Consider the following 17,560-nt stretch of genomic DNA (forward strand, 5'->3'; position numbering starts at 1 on the left):
TACCTCACAGGAAACAGTTACGTAATATTTCACGTTTCGCCATCCCGCGATATATAAGACTCGGCGATACTGAATATAGCGGATGATATCGATTTCTCAACAACTTAAACGAGTTTCGTACTCTAGGTCACCAGAGTCATCAGAGGTGTGAAGACGTGTAGCCTAGTAGATTGTGTGAAGCAACAGACTCAGCGGGAGGAGGGGGGGGGTTCATGTCATGCATTCACATTCATGCAAAAGTAAACAAATGTATCGCGTATGTGTATAGTGCATAATATAGTTTTAACAGTATTGGTAGCCATATTGCCATATAATGAAAATAGTATTATTTACGGAGGCAAAGTAAGATATTAACACGTATCTATCTTACTATTATTTCTTTAACAAATTACTAGAAATAGACATCAGGGTACTAACTTAAACTAAATGCATTGTAGTAAAAAAAATCAATTACAGTTTCAGCAAGTGATAGACAACCATAGCCTAAGTATTATGGCTTTAAAACTTTGCTAACACAATTTAAATATTTAGATATTTCTATCTAGCGAGGTATTTCGATAGAGAACAATCTTCAGTTTACAGACGTAAAACCAAAAGAACTACTTTCAATTTATTTAAATGAATCAGGAAGGGATTTTCATCTTCAAACAGTTGTAACAGAAGAGGGTTTATTATACAAAGTAGTTTCACGGTCGGTTGTTCATAGCAATGATGAAGAGAATTGAGTGTTCGTTGCATCACCATCACACTGAACATTATACCGACCATTATATTTCAGTTATGTACCAATTTACGATTTGTACCTTGTTACGACGTTTACTTCCTCTAAATGATCAAGTTTGGTCATCTTTCCGGCAACATCGGCGACCGCACGAGGCGATCGCCGCGCACCAGTCCGAAGACCTCACTAAATCATTCAATCGGTAGTAGCGACGGGCGGTGTGTACAAAGGGCAGGGACGTAATCAACGCGAGCTTATGACTCGCGCTTACTGGGAATTCCTCGTTCATGGGGAACAATTGCAAGCCCCAATCCCTAGCACGAAGGAGGTTCAACGGGTTACCCGGGCCTTTCGGCCAGGGAAGACACGCTGATTCCTTCAGTGTAGCGCGCGTGCGGCCCAGGACATCTAAGGGCATCACAGACCTGTTATTGCTCAGTCTCGTGCGGCTAGAAGCCGCCTGTCCCTCTAAGAAGAATTTAATTCGCCGGTAGCACTATTGTGGATACCGGAGACGCCTAGTTAGCAGGCTAGAGTCTCGTTCGTTATCGGAATTAACCAGACAAATCGCTCCACCAACTAAGAACGGCCATGCACCACCACCCACCGAATCAAGAAAGGAATTTTCTCTCATGAGCTATAATACAGACGGACAGACAGACAATAACACAGTTTAAAAAAGGAACTTCAGGTTTTAATAAAGAAATATTATTATCATACATTGTAGGTTCTCTATACTAATTGCATATACTTCTTTATTAATTTCGATTCAAACAATTCAATAATACTGTATATATTATTAGTGAAATATTTCGCTTTCAAGTCATCGTAATCACACACAAGAATGTAATCCTACTATGTGGTTCCGATGATGCTTTCTTCAAAATAGAAAGGCCTCATAAAAATCTAAAATATTATTGGCTTGTTTAATTTATTATTATTATTTTTTCTTTCTCTAATACGAAAGTTTAAGTAAATTAGACTGTACATAATAAGGTGTTATATATTTTGCTCGTCTTACGCTGTAAGTACATCTAAAACCTATGCTTTTATTTAAGTATTAATTTATCCGCCCACGCTGCAATCTTTTCTTCTCATTAATACCTAAACTGAACAGTTAAAGTAAGAGGAGATATAGTTTTTATTAGGTACTGTTAATGATTTAGTGAGAGAGTTTCGTTTCAACTTAAAGTCTTATTAATAGGTAGAGCAATATTTCTAAATGCAATTAACTAATAAATTGTTAATCGCAAGTCATAAACTGTCTATTAATATATTGCTATAAGTTGTGAACGACAAATAACAATCCTTTGAGCCTTGTTTGAGTTATATTTCAGTCCATTTGTATCTATTAAAAAAATTATTAGTATTGTTACATTCTTTAGAAACGTTGCGGTTGTTATAAAATATATGCTCAATGTCATTGAGATAGTGAATTTGTAGTCTTCATTTACATCTACATTTCGAACTTCATGTACTTATAAAATGATCACCAATATAATTTTGGATGAAGAATGAATAGTAAGAAGCCTAATATAAATCCTTCAGGACAGACAGGCAAATAATTTACTATTTAAACCAAATTACACTTTTACTTGTATGTTTATAAAAGTACCATATCTTTTTTCATATTATAAATTCGTGTATTTTTATATAATTTTGAATATGGGTAGTTGATACAGACTTTGAAATACATTTTCAGAAGTGTAATTTTAGTCAAATATCAATATTGCATACGAAGGAGGTAATAACATTTTTTAAATTTCCGCATTTATACATTTTCAGATTAATTTATAACGACATTAAACTCGTTTGCGTTGATAATAAAACACTGCTACTATTCTGCCAAAATATATTTAAATTTAGAACAGTCGATGACAGAACAAATTGTACTACCATCATATAAACGGGAAACCTCTATACGTCACCAGAATCTTAACCACTCAAATTCAGAGTGAGTCCAAATTGATCACCATTCACCTACTTTCTGAGAGGACACCTAATGACTGGACAGAGATGTGCCACTGAGTTTTACTGTTATGATTCCAGAATAAAGAACATAAGGCTTATAAAACATTACTGCACCTGTCACAAGTGCAGACATAAAGCTCTCGTCGAGGATCCTGGTCTCCAGACAAACGTCTTTAACCTAAATGAGATCGTTTTATCTTGAATTACTGCTGAGAGGGTTTTTTAATAATATTTGTTATTAACGATGGATAATAGTTTATTATGATAAGATCAGTTTTACGAACTAAACTTCAAACCAGTCTAAGATACCATAACTCATCGAAATGTTTTGATTAAATAATTTAAAATTTTCAACTAACCGGAATGAAGATGTATGTTGGGATTGAAGCGGTTTGGTGAATATTAACCAACTATCCAACTTATCTAAGAGATCAACGCAGAAATCATCGTAGCTGGCAGCGTATCTGAAATTAAGGTTTGAGACTGGTTGAAGAGGCTTTATATCGTCCCAAAATGTTAAATGAAAATAATCATGTATTTGAGCAAAATTCGAAAATCTTAACGTAGAGCTAAAATTAGTTTGAATAATCATGGGTTTGATCATTACATGAACATCTTCCCCGAGAGCCCTCATTGTTTGTATAATCATGGGATCACATAACATCTTTGGTATGTGTTTATGTAAATAAATAGTTATTAATCTGTTGAAATTTAGTTATTTTAAACCTAAACTCGGTAACAATAAAGTAAGGTACCATATACAGTATATTGTTCTATAATTAAAGCTTCATGGCTATTACAAACATGGATCAGTATTCTTGTCCATGAAACTGATTATGGTATTAATAGTAAATGATGTACGTAATGTATGGTTTTTATAAGTATAACTAATTACATAATTAGCATATAATTTTGTTAAAATATTAACAAAAAGGAAAGAAAAAACACATTTATATTCATGAACTTTGTAATCTGTTTTAATTGATTTTATTTTATTGAGGTATATTATAAACTTTATATTGTATTTGATATGTCATTTAAGATAAAAGAGGACTTTTGATTTCTTATTATGTAATAGAAATAATAATAGTTTTAGCTTCTTAGCAACAGGCTTTATCACAAAAGGAATATTAGCTGTATAAAATATAATCATAGTGAGTACTATTTATCAATATTATTTTAATAGAATTGCAGCACCCTAACATAATTAAATGTCTGAAATCAGATTACAATCGAAAAGTAACTGGAATTTTTCTTCAGTTTACATTGTCGATAAAAAGACCTGTGGAGATAAATATTATATATGTTCTACAGACATGTTATATTCTACACAATTTATACATGAAAATTAAACTTTCTCAATAGTCCTTAGTAAGAATGATTAAGGAGGAAATTGCACTAATATTCAGACCATATTTACAGAAATAAAAGCTGAAATATACTAAAAGAGCAGTATATAAAATTAACGTTCGTGATTGTATGGTTACATGCATTGTAAGGCTGTTTATAAACGGTAAAGTCAGGACTGTTCTTAATAAATCCACTAATTTTGGTAAACAAACAATTAAACAGTAGTTACACGTTTACCATTTAGAGGCATTGTTTGTTACTCTTTTTTCCTGTCAAGTTTAAAGAACAGAATAAAAATCGTTGATATTATATATTAAATTCTGTATTGTTTTGTAAATTATTATAGTTGCAACAGTAAAGAAAACAAGAAATATGAAAATTCTTTCATATACCGGTTATTTACAGATACGATTGCTTCGTGATAACTAATTTGCTGTGGGCTAATTCGGTCAGGTACCAGTAATAACCGGTTACGTCCGAATAACAGAGTATTAATTCTCCCACTTCGCAAACAAGAATAGATGCTATAATGTGAGTAATACCTAGCATATGTAGCTTAATTTATACGATTATATTAACAAATTAATGATATACGATGAGGTTACCATTAGGTCTGCGTGATCCGTACATCGCGGTGTTGAGGCACTAACTTATCTGAGCCAGTTATAACTAAGCACACCCTATCTGTCTGATAGTGCTTAGATAAACATCATAGCTAGTCACTCTAACTCGTTATCTTGTCTCTCTACCATACACCGAGAATGGTTGCACCGCAAACAATTGTATGCTTTGACATCAGGCTCTATTTAGTGCATTCCAGTTAAATTATTCAGCTTAATCATCAACTCAGTCAAGAAAGACATCAATTCATAATTTAATAAGTAAGCGTTGAACATTAACGTGTTTGCATAATTTATAATCTCAAAGGAACTCGTTAGATGTTCCTTTAAGCGTTCCTTAAATTTTGCATGGGAAATTATAATACGCTGCAAATTACCAATTACGTAACATATATTGTAAAAGATATAAATATATAAATATATATATATATATATATATATATATATATATATATATATATATATATATTGTATATATATACAATGTATATATACATTGTACATAAACATATCAAAGATAAAGTTTGACAAGATTTCAATATTATTTTAGACAGTTTAAATAGTTATATGGGGTGCAAAAAAACTTAAACACGAGGATTTTTAAACTGGTCCACTCTTTTTCAGGTGAATTACTGAACCTGCATCTTTGTTTCTCCTCACAGTGGTTTTATACTTTTCATCCGAAATAATAAGTTTTTGTGTACCATAATTGTGAACATTCGCTGTATAGTTATTCACATTATCTTTCACTTAGGTAGAACTAGGTATAAGTAACTAGGTCTACGACAAAATCCCTTCAAAATTTTGTCGTTCTGTCTGGTTGTCCGTTAATTAGTTGGAACTCCGAGGTTAAGAGCTACCGTACTACGGAACTCCCGTAGCTGTATTTGTGGGCTATCTTAATTCGGCTCATACTAACAATGATAGTATCTACTTTATAATAATTAAAGGAGAAGCCGATCTTCTTTTAAGCCCTTTTTTGCCCCTCCCCCCCACACGAGCCACTGCGAGGAATTCATCAAAGAGAATAAGGAGGGGTGTCGATACAGTACTGATAAAAAGTACTGCGCTCAGGATTTGAACCTTCGCTGTCATTAACTCGAATACAAATTTCGACGTCTTAGACAGTGCGGACATCGGCTCTCCGAATTATACCTCCGTAATTATGTGATTAAAAATAATGCCGTAAAAGAGTTTGGAGTTTTATCACTGTTTTTACGGGGTTAAGCCTCAGGTTGGCTCTACTTACAGTAATTTCAGTTCGCTCTAGAGTCGGTAAATGTCTGTTTAACGTTAACTTGAGATGTTTCATTACATACAAACTATTGAAAGTATCACTGTATTAAAACCATAGAGCCGCAATTTTGTAGCAGGGTCGTGTTTTTCATTGTATTCAATATTTGAAATTGAAATTGTCTCGTCAAGCCCATTGCATTACATACACTATGTTCTAAAATTATACTAACAGTACAGGGAGATTGAACCAATCAGCCCATCAATAAGATACAACTTAGTTACAATAAGCCAGAAGATTTTATTTTAAACCAGAAAACTGGAGGTATGGAGTTCGAGCCAATGTTCTCAGACGGAATAATATATTTTTCTCATATAAATAACCAGATGTTGTCTGATTACAAAAATACAATACATATGTAAATATATTGTGCTTGTTGCACAAAAGAATCAATAAAAATAAACTTTATGCCATTCATGCAACCGTTGTACAATTTTGTTTTATATGTTGGAAGATATGAACAACTGATCAATTGATAAAAACTCCTGGCATATATGATGTCGATCAGCTGCTTGATAATGAAGTATGAAACCATCACTGATTCGTCACGCGAGGTATTTATAATTTTCTGGCTATTATTTAAGAATAATTGTATATGTTTTGCTTGCATGTATTTTGTATTTATAAATAACGTGTATTTATATTAAAAGTATTTAAAAATGATATATTAAAATGTATTATTTAAGGTATCGATTAAACATAGGTTTATTTATAGATTGTATTCAGTTAGTAAGAATTTTGTATTCTGACTGATAAAAACACATATTTTTATGCTTTGAAATACCTTTGATACGGATCGTAGGACTTCTGATATTTGCAAGAAAATATACGTTTCAAGAACAGAAATCTGTCCTCTTCTTCAGGTATGAAACCCCAGACCTTAAGAACTAAAAAATGCAGTGATTGACTGCCACTCAAAGTTAAACTAATTATATAATGTCAAACTTGACAAGTGTAACGTATAACGATGTCAAATGTCCGAGATCCTACAATTCTTCACATCAAATCTCAAACAAAAAATCTGTTATTCGTCATACTAGGTGTCTAAAAAGTCAGTTAATCTAATAAAATTATAAATAACTTTTAATAATTCGCTTAACACGCACTAAATACTTCATTCATATTTATTCTTAATTTTAAATAATAAAAAAATTCTAAACTTGTTATTAAAAAACAAGTTCATAATGATTTCCATATACTTCAATACATTTCTTACGGAGTTTTTTACACTTGTATACAAATCTTTGTTATTATTTAAATTCCTTTCGACAGCAGCACTCAATTGCTACAAATCTGAAAGTGTTTTTAGTACAAACATTATTTTCCACAATTCCCAAACTTAAAAGTCTAGCGGGTGTTCACCATGTGGTCTTGGCAGTCAAACGTTTGTACCATGTTGTCTAATTCACTCGCCAAATACTATGTGAATGAAGTGTCCTTACATTTAAAGTTATATTGTGGGAATTATTGTGTATCTCAACTCGAACCCCTTCTTAATACAATAATTCCTCACTGATTTTCTAAAATACACAGTATTATTAACTAAACTGCTTCTTGGGGAATAGAATATTTTGCATAAGGGAAAATTTATAAAGCCTATGTTGATAGTAAATGTTCTGTTTTGTAATATATTTAAATTTCTACTTTTAAGCCATTTAATAAGTTGTGAATGTTGAGTTTGTTCCAGTTCACCTTCCTCTTAGTGAATCGTTTAAAATCTAACACTGTCACAGACTTGACTCCTGGAATCTGGAGTCATGTTCGTCTGAACAGATAAAAAACGTAGGCGACGAAGATGCTTAGAACGAATTATTTGTATTGTTTCAACATCAGAGACACTTAGACTACAAAATATAGTGTAATATAGGTGAAGAGGTTTTCGCACTGTCTCATAGACGCACAGTTGAGAGATAAACTCTTCCCACCATAGCTACGCTGTAATGAGACAATGAGAATACCTCTTCGCCTGAATTTACACTATATTTTGTGGATTAAGTGTCTCTGAAGTCGAAACGATGGAAAGATTTCGTTTTGACCTTCTTCGTAGCCGACATTTTTTTATAGACGAACATGACTCGAGATTCCAGAAGTCAAGGATTATTACTATGTAACGCACATATCCTAGCTGTAAGAACTATTTAATCGATAATAAATGTTCTGTTCTGTAACACATTTTAATTTCTGGTTTTTAAATCATCTAAGATATTACTATTATGTAATCAAATATTCTAGCTATAATACTATTTAATCACAAACTAAATAACTATTGCATGTGTCGCTCGATACAATATAACCTATAAAAAAGGCTGTAGTAATACGTAGCGAGATATAAGTTGTGATGACATCATATTTCATTATCAAACAGTTCATTGTACACTTTCATGCAGTGATATGTCAAGTGTTCAAACAATCGATCAGTTTTTACCAATCTTCCAACTGTCAAATTATAACAATTCCATTGCAAATTAAAGCAAATATTATTTTATGGATTTTGTGTACATCTATCCATTTAACATTATCTAATTAAACATTATCCATTGGTATCTAATATTAATATTTTTGTAACCAGAAAAAACACCCATTTACGAGACAAAAATATTATTGTATTTAAGAAAACTGACTCGAATCCCAGAACTCCTGGCCTAAAAAAAGTTTGATACGATCTTTTAAAATAAAAAAATATTTTATGTGCATTTAACATATAACATTTTGCATTTTGAATAACTTTTAAAATAACAATTTCCATTAAAACATTTTTGATTCTAACTGTACGTAACTAGTTTCCAACATACATATAACATTGTTGGTATTGTTATTACGCACTACTTTTTTCATTGAAACCGAACTATAAGGTTACCTAGACCATTACATTGTGAATACAATTTATAATAGGGTGTATAATACAACTAAAGTTTTTCACGTAGAGATTACAGTGGGCTTATATAACTTTGAAACTATTAAAACTATCATTAAAACTATTCGTCCACATTTCGTTATCAAAATTCACGCCATAAATATTTTTATCATTATGTACATCTTCTGTGGTCGCATTTATGTTTCCCAAAGGTTCTTTAAGCTATTTCAAAACGTTATTGGTGCCGATTCATCAATAAAAGTTCAAAAATTTTAAGCACTTTTCTATTAGTAATGCAGATTTAACGTTAGGTCAGATTTTCTTGTTGCATAATCGAGTCTGAATATATATATATATATATATATATATATATATATATATATATATATATAAATATATATTTGTTAGTAAGTCAATATAGTTGGTAAACATTTATGGAACCATAAATGTTAATTTTAGTAATTAAATTTTGTCCTAGATACATTCGATATTGTTTTATCTATGTGTGTTTTTGTCACGTCAAAACCATAATACTATCATCAATAATTTGACTCCTCGTGTATTGGTCCCCTCACATACGAAATAATGCAACCTTTGGAGGCTACAGCTTACGGTAAATACACTATGGTAAATACATGCTTGCATCGAATGTTTAATTCTAAATAGGCATCCAGCTTAAATTATACTCTAAATATTGTGCTGGAACCTGTATAAGTAACTTCTTTATGCTCAGCAAAGATTTTTAACAATCAGTAAAAAGACTAAGTACACAAAAGAAGATAATTTTTGGAAATAACGACTATTAGAACCAGGTAAGATTAAAAAAAATAGCTTAGGTATAACCTAAATGGTCGTATAATACGAACCTTTTAGAGAGCAAATACATAAAACGCGATATTTAAAGTGTTCGTTTCATTTTGAGGGTTTTCCCACTACGAAATTTGAAGAATATAAGAATTATTTACACATAAAACAGCTATGAAGGGTATGCAGATAGACGACAAGTAACAATTGGTCCGAATAGAATAGGAGCTGCACTGATAATAGTTGGCTGAGCTAGGATAGGAGTAGAACCAGAGTTAATACGAGTTGGTCATACTCCATCAGGATCGAAAATGATGAGGACAGGAATCGACTCTGTGTTGATACGAGTGGGTATTTTGGCATGAATCGAATGTCTGTAGTTCATAATAGGCAAACTATAGCAGAAACAATACACAGCCTGTATGTTCCTACCATCTCGGCTGTATCAATAACAGTGTTGATTGTCCTCTACCAGTAAATAAAAAAAAAAAATCGAATTGTAAGTTAATTATGGCTACTAAAACTTAAAAAATTAGAACATTTTTTATTTTATATCAATCTATTCCGTATTTTGTACCATATATTATTTTCTTTAAAAGTAAAAAAGGCGAGTTGAGAGAAGATAAAATTTATCAATCATGTTCCACTAAAACACAATTTACATACCCCATCCTTGTCCAGAGGCACGATATTGCAAGTGAGATTCACGAGCAGGATTCGATAGATCTTACAAGTAAAAGTATGATGAGCGAATAAGTGAGTGGGTTTAGCCTTTCTGCCAAACATCAATGCAGACGTCCATTCTCATCAGGGTCTCACAAACTGGTATAGTCATGAATCTGAGAATGAATTACTCTTTGGAGTGGGCGACATACATGCTGTGTACCCGTAACACGCATGACGTCAGTCCTCATACTTTACGAGGAGTTATTTGACACCATTGGTCGCGAATTCTATCTTACTAAAACATCTTGACATATTGTACCGACAAATTAACAATAATTAATTTGTTAACAGAAAACTATATTTTAAACAATTCAATTACAAATATATGGTTTTCATCACCAACCATATTGGTAGCTGACACCGGCATCGTTTTGGAAGGTAAAAAAAGAAAATTTGTAAACTGTACGACGAAAAAACACATCATTGCTGCAACCAACCGGTTGTCTTGTACGGAGCACACCTTAATTATGTGATCCTGAACTCCACTTATGAGGTACAATGGTTTAATGTTATGTCCAAATCTGTTTTTCATGGATATAACAATTAAATACCCCTTGTTTTTCAAACCCCTGTTTGGTTGGCAGCGTTAACTATATCCCGTACCTCCATAAAGATGGACAGGTGTAAGCTTTCTTGTTATAATATGGTTTAACTGAGGCATCTAATCACTACATATCGAGGAGCTTCGTTATTATATACAGTGGGATCATTAGATTGTATTATAGTTTCTTAGTTATATACTTTATTACGTAATTCTTTGGACGAAATAAAAGAGCAAATTTTATACGGATGATGTATAATTTCCATTATGATGTCCAAATGATATCCATTATGATATCATCAAACGACATCATTCCATATCATATCCGATACGATAATAAAAACCATCGTCAACATTAATCAGGTCCTTACATCTTATTAAGATATATTTTTTCGATTAAAGTATGTACTTAAAACAGCTATCTAAAACTCCATTCTGTGCCTTAGTTTCATACACACGATTGTTGCATATTTCTTTTCATTGTATAAGGAGTGAACCTTTTCGTTAAACGTCAAATAGCTAGGGAAATTAGAGCCATAGCCAAACCTTAGCAATTAGTCAACTTTAAACTAACTTGTTAATTTTGCCATAATTTACTTCTCTGGAATTCAATTATACTTGGTAGTTTGAAATATTGTACCAAACACATGTGCCAAAATAAATATTCTGAAAGATATTGATTAAAGTTATAAAATAAATATTAAATTAATAGTAGTTGACTTCAAACTTTCTATCTACATCATTCCAAATTTATCTAGGTTTAAATCTACTGTTGTCAGACTAAGCTATTTTTCTAACACAGCAGAAACACATTGAAGTATCTTTCATGGATTTTTTCATGGAAACCTGGAGATTTTGTTCGCGAACATTCTGTTAAATTTAATTTTATTGAACATTTTATTTATATTATAGAAGCTTCCTTTGATAAAACTTAGGGATTATATTTGTGTCTTTAAAAACATTTACTTCTGAATGAGCCCATACTAATTTACCAATCGATTAACTTATAGATTGTTGATTTTCTTTAAGGTCTTTTTAAGGTGATATGTGGCAGATTTTTTTTCAAAGTTCAATATTAACCATAGATGATTAGATGGAATAACGGAATTTACAACATTTTCCAGCGTAAAGTTTTACAATAAAACACCACATTTACAGAACTGGAACCTATCATCTTCATCAGGTGTTGAATACTGAACCATGAGATTTTAAGCTTGCAAAAAGTTCACGTGAAGCTTTATGTTTAAGCATTTCACCCTCTTCATGATAAAATTTAGTCCTTGAAAGACCATGTTTCTTTCACTTAAGATTGTCTGTAATCCTTTTAACTGCAAATATTTATCCCTGATATTTGTAACAGCATTAGCAGGTCAGATTATCCCTTCAGATCCATGTGCGAATCCCACACATAGTGTGGCCATTTGCTTGGTGCCTGTTAAATCCCAATATAGTTATTTTCAAGAATTTTGAATTTTTCAGTAAAATTTCCATAAACATTTCTGTGTAGTTCAAATCATCGATCCGCAGGAAAAGCAGAAAACAATTCTGTGTGTGCGTGAGTGCGTGCGTGCGTGCGAGCGGGCGCGCGTGTGTGTGTGTTTGCTGAACGTGTAAGTATGATTTGCTGTATGGAGAGATTTCCTCCTTTACTGGAGAGTGTATTACCTACAGCAAACATGAAACAAAGTTCTGCTTCTTCCTTGATTGCCTAGAACGGACTTTTGCACAAAACAAAACATATGAAATATTTGACAGCGTTATAAATGATCTCTTTCCTAGCAACGCCCTATAGTCAAATATTAGAAATGTACAGAGAAATTTAGTCTTAGTGGTGGAATCTAGAGGTACTAAACAAATTTCTAGGTGAATTTGAATTTGTAACTTCCTTTCGGTTACCGTTCGTATTTATTCTATTACGAAGAATATTATACGTTTCTCCGACATCTATGGGACATATTAGGATATTTAAAAAAGAATGTTACAGGTAAAAACCGGGATTTCAGTTTTTCTTAATGATACAAAAGTCCATTTTAAAAGCTTGACTCCTTTCTTTGTACATACAGGTTTATTTTTACAGTGTACTTCTGTGTTACGTAATCGGACGTTGTATATTGCCTAATAATTTACTACATCGCATCAGAAACTAGACATTAGTTGATTACTCCTTCTTTGTCAATAGATACTCATGAATGTGAAGCCTAAATAAGGTGAAAAGCAACCTATTGATTTTGAGCGACGAGAAAGTTCATTGATTTGAAAGTACCATTCGGATTAAGACGTCTTACTTTAACGAATTTATAGCTCTACAAAATGGTCAATATCATGAACCATGACCAACAATAGTGCTTAATAGCACAAAAATGATAAGAATTACACATGTTCAATATAATTCAATATTCACATTTCAATAGCGTAGATTCGAGCACTCAAAAAAGTCGAAAAAGATTGAAAAATGAAATATTAGCACCAACAGCGCAATAAATGTCATAGCTAAATAGCATTTCAGTTGATAATTCCAAAAATAATAAACTAGGCCTATCTGTAGTTTTATTCAGATTCGCACAATTTGCTCAAAAGTGTTTCGGTGTTTCGTAATAACTTTCGGATTTGTTCGTATGAGTGAGGAAGTTACACGTCTGCGCAATCGATGTGATGACAAGGATGCGTTCTATTTCGTTTGGAGTAGAATTTTCTTTTTTGAGGTTTAAATTAATTTAAGCCAGAGTGTTAAAATTCAAAATTGAAATTGCTAGTTATACCTGAGTTTCACCACGCTAGTTGATTGCATTTTTCAGCAAATCGTTCCGAAATGGTGGCCAATGATTAATTACTTCAGTGCGGGATCAATAAAACAAATAGGAAACCCTACATTTAACTCAGTATATAGCAGAATATCAGCAACTAGATCATTCGCGGATAGTATGAACTGTACACTAGTGTATATAGGGTAACTGGAAAACGTAACCATTTTCACTTACAGCCAGTTACTGTATGTAATATATACTTCAGTATTTGTACAAGTATATACAACCAATTCTCTTTTACTGCACCTTTTTTTATTAAAGTAAAAGTTTATAATTATATTAATATACAAGAATTTAAGGTTTAAAAATAACGTTTCGGTCTGACTGTCACGGTCAAGTTTATTATAAGAGTATAAAATATTAAGTAAAATATTCTACTGAGAACAGAGATATCTCATTTTCCGGATGAGCAACGGTTGAATTCTCCGTGGGTCAATTTTCTTATGTCTTTTCCGTATGAAGACAAAAAAATACAGCTCTTCCCCCTGAACTTAAAAGACATGGGGGAATTTTGTATCCTAAAAAACTGTGAGAAACTTAACACACCTTATAATTAATATAAATGAATAAGTATTAACAATAAATATTTGTGTTATCAACTTTTCATTCTCAGTTAAAACGTCTTACTTGATATAGTATACCTTCAGTATCCGTATATAATGATATTTATGTACAAAAAATATAAGTAATATTACCATACTAATATCATAATCATTAATGATTATTATTAATATTAATATTAAGATTAAATATCTTAAGATAATTAAACTTAAGTTTAGTATTTCTGTACTCGTACTGGTGTCCTCTACATTTAAGATGTAAATATTCTTCGTAAATAAAATAAGAATATTTATAAAAAAGAAATATTATATTCAATGAAAAAAATATTTATCCCAGTTACCTGTCGATTGTTCGACAGCGTCTCCTCTCTGGGCGTCTTCGTCTGGAGCCCGTGGCGTGGGTGCAGGTGCTCCTCCTGTCACAGATGAAAAAACTCAGACTTATTGTAATTTTATTTTTAAATTTATGATTAAATCTATAGAGTTTGTTTGCGACCGTAATATCAGTTTATGTAGTCAATAAATATGTTCGAACATATTCATTTTGATTATCAATGCTGTGTGCATATTGAAGACTTTATTTGAAACTACTTTAATATTCATTATTGTTTTTATTCGGTCGGGATAACTGTACCTAAATAGATGTCAATACGCAAAGAACACGTTAAGGTCGAGTTTTTACCATTTAAAGGTGTACATCTCACTATAAGTACTAAATGAGTTTGAGAGTTCAAATTAGTCATTGGTGGTATTTTGATGCCAAGCCAACATAAAAGGCGAAGAGAAAGATACGAACTTGTTATTATATGTTTATGAACAATAATTAAAGAAAATTATGTAATTCGTCATTTTATATAAAAAAAATTAAATTTATTAAGTAACATTTTACATTTAAAAATCATGCATTTTTCATCAATCATAATTTATTAAAACAGCTATATCCTTCAGTAGTAATATATTTAGAACATCTCGTTTTCGGATATTTATACATACTGTAAGTAAGAAATTCATATCTTCGTCAAAGTCTTTTTCTCTGAGTCTTATTAAACAAGTTGCCGAAGTCTACGTTTAATGTATATAATTCCTAGTAGAGTACTCGACATTTCTGATGGCTTTCGGTAAGTTATCAGGCATTGTTACTGAAAGCCTAATAAGCCAAAAAGACTTTGTCTCGAACTACCCTGATGGGAATAAGTATGTTTCTTTTTTATGCTATAACATTTAGAATTTTGTAATTGAATGAGTGGGTTTGCCGAGATGTGAAACAGTAAGTTGGCTTAACTATTGTTTAGTTCTATTCTTTTTAAGTATTAGTTGTGTGTGGTTGGTTTATAACATTAATATGCTGGAAAATGTGAAGATTAATTTTCACATCATGTTAATTTTTTTATGTTGGTCTAGGAATGGATGACAACAAAACTACCATGAAAAGAATAAGCATTTAAAAGTATTGCACAAATTTTCTTACTAAACAAACTACATATTTTATCGCACTGTTATCACACACTGCCAAAGAGTTCTGTGAAACTTAAATGGAATGTCGTGTCGTTATAGTCTCAATGTTTGCAATTAAAGTGTACTGAAAACCAAAACGAAACATTTTTAAGATACAATTTTATCCGAGTGTCTTTTATGTCACATTCAACTATCAGCAAAGATTTATTCATTTAAACATCTTCCCCTGAAATCGAATGTCGAACCCTTACACAACGCCCCCCCCCCCTCTATTATACAGTTGACAGTAGTAATATTATATTTCTCCATTGGTCGCGTGTGTTAAACTAAATGTGAGAAAATATTGATTGTAAATAACTATAAATAAAGTAAAATTGTGAAAATAATCGTAAATGTTGTGATGTATTGATCACTCAAGTGCATACCATAATTTTATTTTATTCTAGAAAAACGTGTGATGAATAGTTATCTAAACCAACAACCGATTACACCAATTTAACTCACTTAATGCTTCCTTTAAAAGTTAACTCGTTTATTCTACATCCCTGGCCAATTACTAGTAGCGGAATTACTTAACTTCGTGCTTGATGAATTCGTTAGTTCATTACGGAGTCGAACTCCGCATACTTCGTAGGTTTCATTGTCTTTCGCTCGTATCATTTTCATCTCCATCGTGATATACACTGTCAATAACGTCCTGTTCAATTTGATAAGTGTCACGTTTTATCATTAACTTTTGTTCTTCCAAAACCATAAATCTCTGCTGCGGCCGTCGGCATGTTCGCTCTTCCTTTAGGTAAGTTTAGTTTACGATTTGCAGACATTTTGTTTTAGGCATATAATATGCATAACTGCATACCATATAAATCCTTTTTGTACATGGCGCCTACAAATTATTACCTTTTTAATATTCTATTCCAATAAGGCAAGTCCTTGTATTGGAAAACGCGTTTGAAAATATTACTTTTATCCTAAATTGAATATAATAATTTTCCTTGTTAGGCCTCAATGTCTGCAATTGAGCATTTTCCGAAATCCAAGAGTCCATTCAGCTCCAATAAGAGAATGTCCTTAATGTTGTACTGCTTACGAAATTACATTAACAATTTGACATTTATCAAATATGAATAGAGTTTTCACCTACAAGTCCGTACACCCACAAATGTTAAATTTTTCAAAATAAAATACCGTACTGAAAATAACAGGCCAGGAGATTTCTAGTGCGATACAAAATTGGACTTTACAGTTATTAGATTCATCTTTTTTTCAATGTTACAATATCAAAATTTTTAGTCTCTAGTCAATTAGGTAACGAATGTTTTTATTGGCAAGCCGAAATTCATATATGTGGTTTGACACACGTTTGACCTAACACGATACCTAAACACAAGTCCATCTCCTAACTTTTGTTCTATCGGAAGGGGTCTGAAATAAAAAAGTAAAAATATAAATAACTTGTTAGGTTTCTTTATCCATAAGAAATAAAAGTAAACAGTATTTGACTCAAGGAGTGTTATCAAAGCTGGATAGTTAAAAGCCTCTATAAAGGTTTTCAAGTTATGATTCTATATTAGAGGTTTATCGAATTGCGAAATTTCAAGTTGATAATTGAATTAAGCAAAATTATCTTGATCATTTTCTCTTATTTGTATCATATATACATCTATAGTGTACTAGCCTTCAGCTCAATAGGAGCTATGCCCCAGGCCCTATCGTGGGTAGTTATCTAAATTCGGGAATTAGCTTAACTTTAAGTGTATACATATTTTATTCAATATCATGGCACATGCACAACATGCAGATAGACCCTATTTACAACCCCTTTACGTCATATAAATGTATGACAGAAAATACAAAAAT

The 17,560-nt window shown here is 31.8% G+C and overlaps 1 protein-coding gene across 16 annotated transcripts in view; it reads right to left on the reverse strand.

Moving 5' to 3' along the window:
* Window positions 1-17,560, reverse strand: part of LOC124369008 (proteoglycan 4) — a 218,418-nt gene that overhangs the window by 152,393 nt on the left and 48,465 nt on the right. For 15 of the 16 annotated variants that reach the window (XM_046826629.1, XM_046826630.1, XM_046826625.1 and 12 more), the window contains exon 3: window positions 14,587-14,661. In XM_046826629.1, coding sequence (XP_046682585.1) covers window positions 14,587-14,661 — 75 coding nt within the window. Of the gene's footprint in view, window positions 1-4,647; window positions 4,706-14,586; window positions 14,662-17,560 lie in introns of those variants that run through there. The other variant, XM_046826628.1, reaches the window with a different exon arrangement.

The sequence above is a fragment of the Homalodisca vitripennis genome, chromosome X (genome assembly GCF_021130785.1).
Source record: "Homalodisca vitripennis isolate AUS2020 chromosome X, UT_GWSS_2.1, whole genome shotgun sequence".
Classification (NCBI taxonomy): Eukaryota; Metazoa; Arthropoda; class Insecta; order Hemiptera; family Cicadellidae; genus Homalodisca; species Homalodisca vitripennis.